The sequence below is a fragment of the Gouania willdenowi genome, chromosome 15 (genome assembly GCF_900634775.1).
Source record: "Gouania willdenowi chromosome 15, fGouWil2.1, whole genome shotgun sequence".
Taxonomy (NCBI): Eukaryota; Metazoa; Chordata; class Actinopteri; order Blenniiformes; family Gobiesocidae; genus Gouania; species Gouania willdenowi.
In genome coordinates this window covers 35,551,456-35,565,628 of record NC_041058.1, presented here as the reverse complement: position 1 = coordinate 35,565,628, position 14,173 = coordinate 35,551,456, and the positions used below count along the sequence as shown (strand labels likewise).

The 14,173-nt window shown below is 39.1% G+C and overlaps 1 protein-coding gene across 1 annotated transcript in view; it reads left to right on the top strand.

Moving 5' to 3' along the window:
• hspa12a (heat shock protein 12A) overlaps nt 1-14,173 on the top strand; it is a 69,702-nt gene that overhangs the window by 34,517 nt on the left and 21,012 nt on the right. The window contains exons 3-7 of the mRNA XM_028469261.1: nt 4,106-4,230; nt 4,479-4,665; nt 6,720-6,824; nt 9,104-9,220; nt 11,621-11,792. Of these exons, the coding sequence (XP_028325062.1) occupies nt 4,106-4,230; nt 4,479-4,665; nt 6,720-6,824; nt 9,104-9,220; nt 11,621-11,792 (706 nt within the window). The remainder of the gene's footprint in view (nt 1-4,105; nt 4,231-4,478; nt 4,666-6,719; nt 6,825-9,103; nt 9,221-11,620; nt 11,793-14,173) is intronic.

The following is a 14,173-nucleotide window of genomic DNA, read 5'->3' as shown; positions in this document are numbered from 1 at the left end:
CTTCGGCGCTACTTCCGTCAAAAGCGTCCGCCACGCAAAAAACCAAAACGTGTCACACAGGAGGCGCGGGACATGCAGCGGGACCTCTGACGCTCCCTTGAAGCCCGTCCACCATATATTGTGAACGTACACCTGTCGTTTTTGACGCTTTTGACGCTTTCGACGGTTTGAACGCACCATTAGTATCTACATTTGTCTCCTGTTCAAAGTAACTTTTTCAGTTGTAACATCTGCACCAAACAGGAAAACGTTACTAGCCTACGGTTCTTCATGAGGGAAGGTTTATGTTCTATATCACAGATCCATGGAATACATTTAAAGATACAGTATTATGCTATTTTTCCACACATCTATATTTGTTCTAAGAACGCCAACAACATATTATTTGAGGTTTATTTTCCCAAACTCGCCTGTTTTTCAGAGTTTTAGCCTTTGTAAAGTCACTTTATCGACGCTGTAGACAACAGCTGATCACTATAGCAATTTTCTTTTGCTATCCACACACTCTTGTTATTGTTTTCAGCCAAAAAACTGCACATTATTGTAAAACACATGGATATTTAAGAGGCTTTTGTGATTGTGAGTCAGATAAACGCTGCTCCCTGGTGTGTGTTTATCACATCAGCAGCAGCGGTGGAGCAAATCAGTTGAATCAGCTGCTTCAAAAACTTACCAGAGCTGCTACGTCGCTTTCTTTTCCTTCACTGACCAGAGGTACTGTATATTCCATTCAAGATGATAATTCATTGTTTTGTCAACCGCTGCATCGCATTGGGTCACAAACACGTTACATCATCTCAAAGGTGATATAACGGATACTAAAAATAGAACTTATTGTAACCCTTCCCTGGGTGCTACACCGTGGCTGCCCACTGCTCCTCGGGAAGGGATTAAATGCAGAAAACACATTTTGTGTATGTAGCTTTACATATATGACAATAAAGTATAATATAGATTCTATATTAAACCACAGTGTTTGTTTTAGCTGTTAGATAGTTTGAGAGGGAGGAGCTCACATTCTTATAAGGTAGGAGGAGTTTCTGCGTTGTGACGTCACAACGTGAGAAAAATCCAACTGAGCTGGTGACGTCTGCCCCCCTGTGTGCGCTGAGAACAACTTCACTGCAGAGATCCTGGAGGAGACACAAGGAAATTAACCGGCTGGTCGGCGTGCATGTGTTCCTCAAATATCTTTGCAGATCAGACTGACCTGAGAGTTTCAACATGGCTGCTGCTTGGTTCGAGGGTGTGCAACGTTAGATTTGTTTGGATGCCCCACCCCCACGCCCCACCTCTTGAGTCGACAGACTCAGTGATGATGTCATCAGTCCTACCTCTACAGTGCTGACGTCCCACCTTCAAACACAACCTCATTTAACTGTCCATGAAAAAGCTACTGAACCTCCCACTTTTCTATAGCTATACATACTTCCTACCGACACTGACCTAGTTAAAAGAAATTAACGTAACCCTTAAAAAAAGCCTTAAAATGATACATTGTTAGGGGTGTAACGATACACAAAAAATCACGGTTCGATACGTACCCCAGTTTTGAGGTCACGGTTCGATTCATTTTCGGTACAGTATGGAACAAAATGCAAAACATAAATGTACATGTTGTTTATTCGAAACTTTAAACCAACAATGTATTTAACATTATACAGAATATGAAAATAAAGTTAAAAAAAATACAATACTTGTAAAGTGCTGCCTGGTAATAATATTCTCAAACAAAAACTACATTAAATATTATAGAAATAAGCTCACAGCCTGTTAACAGCTTTTAACAAAATAAAAGTACAGCACAGTTCCAGCATGTAGACCTTGGTTTAGACCTTCATATTCATGGTCAGAATAATGTACTTGTCCACATTGTCTACAGTAAGTGCAGATCTGATGGTCGTTACACATGATAAACAATGTCTTTGTTCACTCAAAACTTTAGTAAACCAACAATGTATTTAACATTATACACAATCTGAAAATAAAGTTTAAAAAAATACTATACTGTTGTAAAGTGTTGCCTGGTAATAATAATATTCTCAAACAAAAAATACATAAAATATTATAAAAAATAATCTCATCACAGCTTGTTAACAGCTTTTATCTGCTGCTATAAAAACTCTGATGACAGTTGTTACAGTTTTGGTCAGATCTGAATTACCAGAAACATACCTGATCTCAGCTGATAATGTCAGCACACTGCTGGTCTTTCTCTGTTGCAGTATTTCACCCAGAAGCTGAAGTGTTCCTAACCAGGAGACTTTAGCGACAGGGGGAGGGGCCTCCAGCTCTGGTTTCGCGCTAGCATTAGCCATGACGTAAAAGGGCTGCACATGTAGCTGCAGGCAGAAGTAAACACACGCAACTTCCGTTCTGTTCCAGGAACAACCCTGTACCTGAACCCAACGCCCTGTACCGAAACGGTTCAATAAAAATACACGTATTGTTAATGTATTGTTAATAAATGTTGTTTATTTTGCCTTCAGCCAATTTCACCTGTGATTAATCACATGACTGATTAAATACTGCAGCACATTTGTAAAAGTCTGATGAATTATTTACATTTAAAAGCATGATGAGGTCCTGTTTCCTCCGTATTAGATTAAAAGGTTGATAAATGAGGGTCATGTCGTACACAATCTAGGTCTCATGGATCAATACATCAAAGATCATTTGCTCAAAAAAAATATGTAAAAGGTGTAAATTGTTTCTCTATAGTTCTCCCCTGTAAACACTCTCTTATTGACATTGATGTTAAAATTTAGTGCACTGCATTGTGGGATGTGGAGTGTGAAGTGTTTTTACTTCATTCTGACTGTGATTTCTTGTTTCTTCTCCACAGGAGGAGGACAGTGATTGGTTTGACTCCATGTTGGTTCTAGATTGTTCCCAGTATTCCCACTGATATCTCCTCACTCCACCACACATTCACTATCACATGGATTCACATCTTTCTGTGTGAACCCCAAAATAAACGTCCTCCATTGTTTTTACTGCAACTTTCAGTGAAAACATCAAAAATGTGTTAGACGTCACTTTGTCAGAGTTTTTGGAGCAAACACAAGAAATCACTGTAAGAATGAAGTAAAAACACTTCTATGCATTGTCTACAGCAATGTTTCTAAAATGGGGGTATGTGTACCCCTTGTGGTACGTGATGGCACGACAGGGGGGACTTGAGAGAGGGAGAGTGAAAGAGGTACATTAACATATGAAATCATTTAAAATATGGGTTTTTATAATGTTTATTTTTAGTTAAAAATAATAATGACACTAAATATTACCGACAACTCACAAAACTACAACAAAAACACACAAAATAAGAGACAAATATACTGGATAATAAAAAGAACAGACAAACAACAACAAAATGACACCAAAAATACACACACTAAGAGAGAAAAATACTTCCCATTACCAGCAACACACAAAACAACAACAAGAGACACTAAATGAGAGGAAACCAACAACAAAATACACAAAAATAACAGAGAAACACACAAAACAACACCAAAAACACATAAAACAAGAGAAAAATATACTGAATAATAAAAAGAACAGACAACAACAAAATACACAAAATGACACCAAAAACACACAAAATTATAACAGAAATGATCTTAATTAGAACATGAACTGAAAATGCAAAGGTCAGTGTTGGTTCCTCATCAGGAGGGAGATGACAGGATTTGAAAGAAACAATAGAAATAAATCTATTCAGGAGTCACTAAATACTGTTTTATTCACTTATTTACAGAATGAGATTCTTTAAAATGTGTTATCAATTATTTATTCCATCATTATGATCTATAGTTATTCTTTTACAGAATTCTGAGCAAAATGTTGTATTCGGACATGAGGGGGGTCTTGGGTTCAAAAGTTAGATAAAGGGGAACTGGAGCCAAAAAAGTTTGAGAACCACTGCTCTACAGGACTCCACATCCCACAATGCAATGCACCAAGCTGTTTACAGTGGATATTATGTGTATATAATGTTGGATGTGTATTTGTTTTCCTATAACTATAAATGGTGTATTAATAGAGCACATGTACTGATGTAGAGCTCACTGTTAACTTTGTATTTGTGTCTCTGTCCAATCAGAATGAAGCAGACCAGGTTGACTCCACCCCTTCCTTTGTGGTGGTTGTTGCTATTGACTTTGGCACCACATCCAGTGGTTATGCTTACGCCTTCACTAAAGAGCCTGAATGCATCCACACTATGAGGTGAGTCAGCACTGCAGTGCAGGAGCAACGTAACAGAGTAACCCCGCCCCCCAGGACCAAAAACATATAAATACAGATCAAAGTAAAATAAAGAAGTTTGTTTATCTGAAATACATAAGTGATGCTGATACATAACTGATACATGACTAGTACAGGTTCATTTTAAGGCCTTTCAGGAACTCATCGTTGGATCTTTGGTGCAGATTTAATGGTTGTGTTCTTTGTTCCTTGTTGGTGGGTCTCTCCAGGCGTTGGGAGGGCGGAGACCCAGGTGTGTCCAATCAGAAGACTCCAACGACCATCCTCTTGACTCCAGACAGGAAGTTCCACAGCTTTGGGTACGCGGCTCGGGATTTCTATCACGACCTGGACCCCAGCGAGTCCAAACACTGGCTGTACCTGGAAAAGTTTAAGATGAAGCTTCACACCACCGCAGTACGTCTGTAACACACTATAAACAACACAACTAACAACTAACGCTCCATGGACACATTGTATTTGGCAATTGAAAATTGTTCTTGAAGGAGTTCTTTTTATTATTATTTTTCTTCCGCAACTTGATTTGTCGTGAAACTCCTCCTAGTCTATTAATGCAGCAGTAATAACACATATGTCATCTCATAGGGACAATGTCAAGGATGTGCAGTCCACCTTTTTTGGAGCCAAAAAGGTCAAAGTCAAGGTCGAGTCAAGTGTCAAAAACCAAAATGTTCCATAGCTCTGCAAATATTTATTGTACAAGTTTGATGCTTACATTTATGAAAAGTTACTCTCAAGTGGAGTATTTTATTTGATTGGACTAAAGCTGTACGACCTACCAGTAAAAAGATTGGTAGGGGTCAAAGTTCATGACGTCACAAAAAAATATATATACTTTTTTCCCTATACTTGGCCACTGGTACCATTGAACAACATTTCCTTTCAAGTATGGTAAATGGACTTGATTTATATAGAGCTTTATCACCACTGAAACAGTCTCAAAGCACGTTACATATCAGCTCATTCACCCAATCACTCTCACATTCACACACCAGTGGGACAGGACTGACATGCAAGGCGCTAGTCGACCACTGGGAGCAACTTAGGGTTCAGTGTCTTGCCCAAGGACACTTCGACACATAGTCAGGTACTGGGATCAAACCCCCAACCTCTCGATCAGAAGACGACCCTCTACCTTGACCTTGACCTTCTCTCAAGGTCTCATCTAAGGTCAAGAAGTCAGAAAAGTAAACAAAGGGAGACCACCACGCTCTCAGGATAACGAAGCTCAGCCAAAACAAAAAAAATAACTTTTCTCCATATAACTTGGTCATAAATTGAGAAACAGTGCTCAGACTGGTATGGTCTGTCATATTTCACACTACCATAAAAAGGTAAAATTAACATATGATGAAAAGAGGTTAAAAGTGACAATAATAGGTCAACATATGTGACATGAGGTGGAAAAGTGGTGGAAAGGGTTTATAAGTGCTGAATATGTCTTGAGAGTGGAAAAAATGTGTAGAAAAGACATTTAGTCAGAAATGGAAGAAATGTAGCAAAAATGCATGAAAAGGAGCAAAAATATGGCAAGAAAAAGTGATGAAAATAGGTTAAAATATGGCAAGAATGATGTAGTTGCAGAAAAAGGGTAAAAATAAGCAAAAATGGGCTAAAAAATATTCTTAGTTTCTAGAAAGCATCTGGTGACCTCCTCCCAGTGTCTCGCAACCCCAAGGTTGAGAAACCCTGGTTTAGACTGCAACACAATAGCACATTGAAACAGGAAGTGAAACGAGTGAGTGTGTCTGCTAGAGGTCAAAAGTGGAAAAAATGGGGCCAATATATGGACTTTTTTCAATATCAGCCATCAGCCAATAAAAAAAACCATCACCAGCCCTCCCTAAGGAAGGCTAAGAAACACTCTATTATAGGGAGGATATAAAAAGAGAGAGCAGTGTTACACCTGGGGGAGGAGGAAGGGAACAGGGAGGAGAGATTCAAGGTAGAAAATGGAAAGGGTGGGGAAGAGTTGATTATTGTAAAGTGAGATGTGATGTTATAGTTGTGTATATGGTGACCAGTGTGAAGCTTAGGTATAATGGTGTGCAAGGAGTGAGTGGTTCTATCTAAAACAGGTATTTAGTTTAAACCACTACTTTCACATTGTATATTGTTGTCGTGCTGCTAATTACCCATCCTGTACTTTTTGTTTTTCTTGGTTGTGTACGGGTATCTTTAAAGTTCAATAAATGTTATGAGTTCTATTAGTGTATTTAATTTAATTTCTAATATATACATTTATATTTATATCATATGAGTGTTTCAATTGTCTTTCATAATCAATGCGCTTTAAAAAAAAAAAGTATATCAGCTTTAGATATCAGCCATAGGCAGAATTTTTTTTTTTTTTAAATTGGTATCGGCACCGGCCTTTGAACATCCCATATTGGTGGACCTCTAATGTCTGGTCTGCTGCTCATTGGAGGATGTGTGTGTTTTTTTTTCAGAACTTGTCCATAGACACTGACCTTCATGCAGCCAATGGGAAGCGAGTAAAAGCTTTGGATATTTTTGCATACGCACTGGCCTTCTTTAAGGAACAAGCTCTCAAGGTAAAGTAACAAATATTTTGTCTGTTTTTACACAATCTGCTCAGCAACAATCATCAAACACAATAATGAGTTTTCACCAGTTTTAATTGGCGGGGCTACCGGACTCTAAACGCCCTCACTTTGTTCTTCTTCTACTTCTTCTTCTAGTGTACACTAGTTATAATCACTACTCCTCTGTTATTCATGAACGTATCAGGCTGATATTTGGTAGCTATAAATCTATGGATGTGGACGCATCAACGCTCAGAGCCTGATTTTTGATTTGGGGCTCCTAAAGAAAAAAAAAAACCAAAGTCGATTTCTCATTTATTTGCGAGTCAAATATTACGACGGTTGGTGGTACCGAATCATTGACACATACCAATATATAAATGGGGCCCATTACCCCGTACGTGTGGGGGCCCCGTTTCCAAATGACTACTCCTCCGTTAGTTCTCATTAGATCAGAATGTTTGGTATGAATACTCTATGAATTCAACTCAACTCAACTTTATTTATACAGCGCAAATTACAACAAAACATAAAATTCATAATAAGAAAGAAAAAACCCAACAAGATCTACATGAACAAGTATTTAGTGACAGTGGGAAGAAACAACTCCCTTTTAACAGGAATAAATCTCTGTTAGAACCAGGTTCAGAGGTGGCAGCCATCTGCGTGGACTGGTTAGTGGACAGAAGGACCAACAGAACAGGACAGAGAGATAGAACATCAGAGTGTTCCAGACTAGTTGAGACGTGAACCACAGATCAGGAAGTGACATCATCAGCTTCATGACACATGAAACAGAGCAGAGAGAGAAGGACGAGGAGAAGACACTGACTGCAGAAAAACATGATACATTATTATCAAGTCAGCCTGTCTTGGCCTTGGACCTCACTCCCAGTGCCTAGTCAGCACTTATTATAAAGGTGATCAATCTCTTCCTGTTTATTGTTAAGCTAACAGTGACTCTAAGGTCTGTAAATGTGAACGTTCACAGACGAACCCATGTCTGCTCTAGTGGTTATGTTATGTTATGATTCAGTTACGATTCAGTCCTGAATTAATATGAGGAGATGCTCAGGGCCCCTTTTTTTAAATGGGGCCCGGGGGCCCACCTCCCATTTCCGGTGATTTCCAAATTTATGGGAACATAGTAGGGATGTAACGATTCACTCAACTCCTGATATGATTCAATTCACGATACTGGGTTCACAATACGATTCTCTCACGATTTTTTTTACAAAATGGGACTGTAGACAAATGATGATAGAAAAATATTCCTTTATTTTTTTGGTTCTATAGTAAACAATGCAATCAAAAAGTGCATTTGAAAATTTATTTTGTGCCTTAACAATTGGACTTTAAAAAAAAAACAGTAATTTCACTGTATTTAGGTCAGATATTTGTTTGGACCAGCAGAGGGCGCTGGTAACCCAGTATTTGGTTGGGATGCAGATATTCTAGCAGTGAAGAAGAGATGCTATGCTAGCAGACAGAGCTAATAGAAAAACGTGACTTTTACAGATATTCACGTAATATTACAGATATTCTTTCGGTGCTACAGGGGTAAGGAATCATTTATGAACATGTTTAAAAGTAGAAGGCAGCCAGAAAGAAAGTAGTAGCAGATTCCGCCTGCCGCCTCAGCATTTGCACATAAGAAGGAAAAATATATGCTGTTTAAAAAAAGTACTGCCATTCAATTTTCAGAAAATCGATATGAACCGTGATACCTATGAATCGATTTTTAACTGCCTTACGATTAATTGTGACATCCCTAGAACATAGTGGTGTGATATATTGTTTCAAAGGTAATTCAACGTTACGATTATGCCTTGCACAATTTGATTAGGGGTCCGAGGGCTAAACCCACTTTTTTCGGCAATTTCCATTAAAGTCGTTTTCTCATTTATTATTGTTATTTATTTATTTATTGCAACAGTTGGTGGTATCGAATGATTGACACATACCAATATATAAATGGGGTTCATTACTCCGTATGTGCCACCGGGATGCCAAGGCCCCATTTATCAAATGACTACTCCTCCGTTAATGCTCGTTCAATCGGGCTGTAATCTGACATGGATGTTCTATGAGTGGATGTCTAGAGCCTCTCTGAGAACTTTTTTTACTCGGTGGAACCGCGTCATTTCACTGATTTCTCGGGAACGTGGTTCGTGAAATTCGGCGCTGAGACGTTCCGCGGGCCAGGCCGTAGTTCATCAGAACTTGTTATTCAAACAAACCCAAACCAAAGTGATGAAAAGGCTAAAGGTGTCTGCTCCACTCTACAGGAGCTCAGTGATCAAACTGGTGGAGACTTTGACAACAATGATGTGAGATGGGTGATCACGGTTCCTGCCATTTGGAAAATGCCTGCTAAGCAGTTCATGAGGGAGGCTGCGTATAAGGTAAGATGGAGGTCACCTGATCATTCTCCGAACGTCAGGAAATGATCAGAATGAGCTCTCCTACCTGCCCGTTCTGATTGGCCAAGTCGTTTGAAGGACACTCTCATCAGCCAATAGGGTGCAGCCTATGTCACAGAGTGGCCTTTATGCAAATTTTTCTTGGAAAATTGCTAAATTATTGGAATGCGGCCAATACAGCGGTGCGTTCAATAGCCAAGAAAATACAGTATATATATCTTATGTATATATATATATCATACTGGTCGATACTGCCAGTCTTATACAGCACATATTATAATGCTCATTTATTTATTTATGTGTTAGGGTGTGAACATTTGAGTTACTATGGAAACCTGAGTATTGTTCTTGCTCTGAAACTTTTAGAAAAACGTCATCTGTTGTGTTGATCAACGTATAGAGGATTATGGCTTTCCTTGTGTTATTTTGTGTTTAATTTGAATGAGAATTTGACAGGAGCCTGTTTAACTGGTGAAGTGTCATAATTCTAGCAGTTTGTTGACTGTAATAAAGCCTGAAACAGCTGTCAGTAATCATTGTCTTTATATAAACTACACAGACATGCCTGAAGCTGCTGTGTCTTTAATAACACATTAATCATCTTTTTATCCCAACATTCTTTTCACATGGTTCCCACGGATCCTTAAAAAGTCTTAAAAGGCATTCAATTCATGAATCTAAAAATAAGGCCTTAATTGTCATTAAAATGTCTTAAATCAGTGTTTAAAAAGTCTTACATTTTAACACATAATAAGTCTGATTTTATGATTGTAATTAGTCTCACATTTGAAAATAACATTTGTCTTTAAATTGTTTTTATAATTTACCATAGCGTTGCACAGTCGCGATTTTGTTGTTGTTTCATAGATTTCTGGCTATTTTTTTTTTACTAATTTTGTGTGTTTTTAGAGTGATTTTGATTATTTTAGTCTGTTATTCTGAATATTTTCCTTTCATTTTGTGTATTTTTGTGTGTTTACCTTAGGGGTACTAGACATTGGAAATGATGTACCCTAACCCTATGTAATTGATGTGGTGTTTTTTTCTCCCCTTGTTGTGAAGTTGGTCTTAAATTTAATTTCAAACGACATCAAAAACTCTTAGAAAGTCTTTTATTTAATTTGACTAAAGCTGTAGGAATCCTTCATTATTTTTTACTTTCATCCTGCAGCAAATACGAGCAAGGGAAATAAACACGTTATAGATAAGAACGTTCCGGTGAGGACGTCTTCCTCGGTGGTATTTGTGTCGCTGGTGTTAAGGCTGGTGTCGGACACACAGAGGATGGATGAGATGGATGAGAGCAGGATGTCTGCAGTGACTCAGCATCAGGACTTGGTCTCATTTGATTGGCTGCAGATGGTGGAAACAGCACTAACCACACCCACTGTCTCCTTTATCCAATCACATCGGCCTTTATCACTTTCCTTTTGTGTTCTGTTTCTGTCCTGCTCTCAGACACACACATCTGCTGTTGAGCACAGAAGGTTATTGATTCCATTGGTTTTTAAGTCATATTTATTGACCTGTAATGTACATTATTAAATAAAACATACTAAACAACCACACACACATTTAAAACATTCTAAAAGTAAGGCTGCAGTTGATAATACATCCAGTGAAGACGATAACAGAGGTCCTCAAACCAGAGCTTAGGGGTCTGTGAAGTTTTCATATAGTTATAGTTATTACAGTGTCCTAAACAGTCCATATGTCAACCAATGCATTAAAACATAGTTGTCATGTCCACTAAATGATCTCTGTGAAGTGTGATGATGAATGTATTGATGGATAACAGTTAATAAATGTGCTCATATTTTGTTTATTGGTGACACATTAAACACATTATATATTCTATAGACTAGTCCAGATTATCTTTAAGTTCATTTTTTCTCCAAAGATGTTAAATATTTCAGTGTAAATGTTAAAAAATGTGTTTAATTTATGAAGGAGGTCCTTAAAAACTTTATCCTCTGTGATGAGTCCCTGGATCTGAGAAGTTTAATGTAAATTGTTTAAGTTAATCCGGTTTATCTCACAGTTACTCAAACCTACAGAAAGTTTTAGTTACATCACGTTTGATTAGTGTTTGGATGATTCTCAGACTGTTATTGTTGGTCCATTCAGGCTTTAGTCTGAGTCTGATTTAACAAAGATATTCAGTATTTATGATTGAAACCTTTTTAAATATCCATAAGTTAACACAATGTTTAATTCAGATGTTCTCTCTCTTTCTACCAACATGTATTCAGCAGTTAAAACATCTCCTCAGTCCATTCTATCAGAGATGATAATAATAATAATAATAATAATAATAATAATAATAATAATAATAATAATAATAATAATAATAATAAAGTGTCTCTGTGGTTCTGCTCCTAGTCTGGTTTGGTGTGTCGTGAGAACCCAGAGCAGCTCATCATCGCCCTGGAACCAGAGGCAGCCTCCATCTACTGCCGTAAGCTCCGCCTCCATCAGATGGTGGACCTGGGGACCCCGACCAATCAGAACGGACTCAGCCCCACAGACAACGTGGGCAGTGGAATGAACCAAGGTAACACACACACACACACTTTCTTTATATGTTCATCAAACTAAATCCTTATGGTTTATAAATTTGTTAATAAATTTACTCTAATTTCATAAATAAGAGTTTTTATGTGGAAGGTGTAGATGTTTACATGCTTGGTTTGGTTCTTAATTTATAATAACTTGGTACTTGTAGAGTTGTGTGTGTTACAGTGTAGAGTATTGTGTAATCTGTTTCAATTATTTACATTTAGTCATTTTTTAATGTATTAGAAATCATTTGCTGCCAATAGTAACAACAATGATGAGATTCTACACCAGAGATAATAACCTGTATCACAGCAGGGCCACAAACATGTGATTATGTCAACATTGATGTTAGCATTAAAATAACGACCAATCAGAACTTTAACCCTCTTGTAGCGTAGCCTAGCTCCCTACTGTAGCGTAGCCTAGCTCCCTACTGTAGCGTAGCCTAGCTCCCTATTGTAGCGTAGCCTAGCTCCCTACTGTAGCGTAGCCTAGCTCCCTACTGTAGCGTAGCCTAGCTCCCTACTGTAGCGTAGCCTAGCTCCCTACTGTAGCGTAGCCTAGCTCCCTCCTGTAGCGTAGCCTAGCTCCCTACTGTAGCGTAGCCTAGCTCCCTACTGTAGCGTAGCCTAGCTCCCTACTGTAGCGTAGCCTAGCTCCCTACTGTAGCGTAGCCTAGCTCCCTCCTGTAGCGTAGCCTAGCTCCCTACTGCAGCGTAGCCTAGCTCCCTACTGTAGCGTAGCCTAGCTCCCTACTGTAGCGTAGCCTAGCTCCCTCCTGTAGCGTAGCCTTGCTTCCTCCCGTAGCATAGCCTTGCTCTCTCCTGTAGCGTAGCATAGCATAGCTCCTTCCTGTAGCGTAGCCTTGCTTCCTCCCGTAGCATAGCCTAGCTCTCTCCTTTAGCATAGCCTTGCTCTCTCCTGTAGCATAGCCTTGCTCTCTCCCATAGTATAGCCTAACTCCCTCCTGTAGCCTATCCTTGCTCCCTCCTGTAGCCTAGCTTCCTCCCGTAGCATAGCTTAGCTCTCTCCTGTAGCATAGCCTTGCTCTCTCCTGTAGCGTAGCCTTACTCCCTCCTGTAGCCTAGCCTAGCTTTCTCCCGTAGCATAGCCTAGCTCTCTCCTGTAGCATAGCCTTGCTCTCTCCCGTAGCGTAGCCTATCTCCCTCCCGTAGCATAGCCTAGCTCCCTCCCGTAGCGCAGTCTTGTTCCCTCCCGTAGGGTAGACTTGCTCCCTCCTGTAGCGTAGCCTCGCTCTCTCCTGTAGTGTAGCCTATCTCCCTCCCGTAGCATAGCCTAGCTCCCTCCCGTAGCGTAGTCTTGTTCCCTAACGTAACGTAGCCTTGCTCCCTCCTGTAGCGTAGCCTCGTTCTCTCCTGTAGTATAACCTAGCTCCCTCCTGTAGCGTAGCCTAGCTCCCTCCCGTAGCGTAGTCTTGTTCCCTAACGTAACGTAGCCTTGCTCCCTCCTGTAGCGTAGCCTCGTTCTCTCCTGTAGTATAACCTAGCTCCCTCCTGTAGCGTAGCCTAGCTCTCTCCGGTAGCATAGCCTAGCTCTCTCCTGTAGCGTAGCCTAGCTCCCTCCTGTAGCATAGCCTAGCTCTCTCCTGTAGCATAGCCTAGCTCCCTCCTGTAGCATAGCCTATGTCTATGTCTTCACAAAAAACCAAAGGTCATGGGTCAGTCAACAGACTGGACTAAATTAACATGTTAATGTTGAGAGCACACATTTTTTAATATTTTTGTTGTCCTTTTGTGTAGTTTTTCTTTCTCATTTATTGGTTTTTATGTCATGGTATAAAACATTTTCTCTCATTGTATGTGTTTTTGTTTTGTTTTTTTAATATTTTTGGAGTAATTATGTCAATGTATTTTGGACCACCAGTTGCCTACGTCTGACCGATGCTGTCTAAACGTGTTGTTGAACTCTCTCTCTGATGTTCTTAGAGTGATGTAATGACTGACCTGAATGAAAGCAGCTTTACTAACACACTTTAACATCTTCTCACATTGTTTTGCTGAATATGTCTATGCAGATGGATGAACATCCATTCAATGCTGTAAGATGTGTAAATGTTAGGGATGTAACGATTCACTCAACTCCCGATACGATTCGATTCACGATACTGGGTTCACGATACGATTCTCTCTCAATTTATTTTCCAAAATGGGACTGTAGACAAATGATGACTGAAAAATATTCCTTTATTTTTTTGGGGAAAAAAACTAGAAAAAACTGTACTATTTTCCTTTTATTTTTCATTGTCAAAAGAATTCCTTGATAAACTATTCAAAACAATGCAATTTAACTAAAAATAAATCTTGAATGAAATAAATAAAGGAATAACACAAATAAAGAAGAAGCCTATTAATTTAA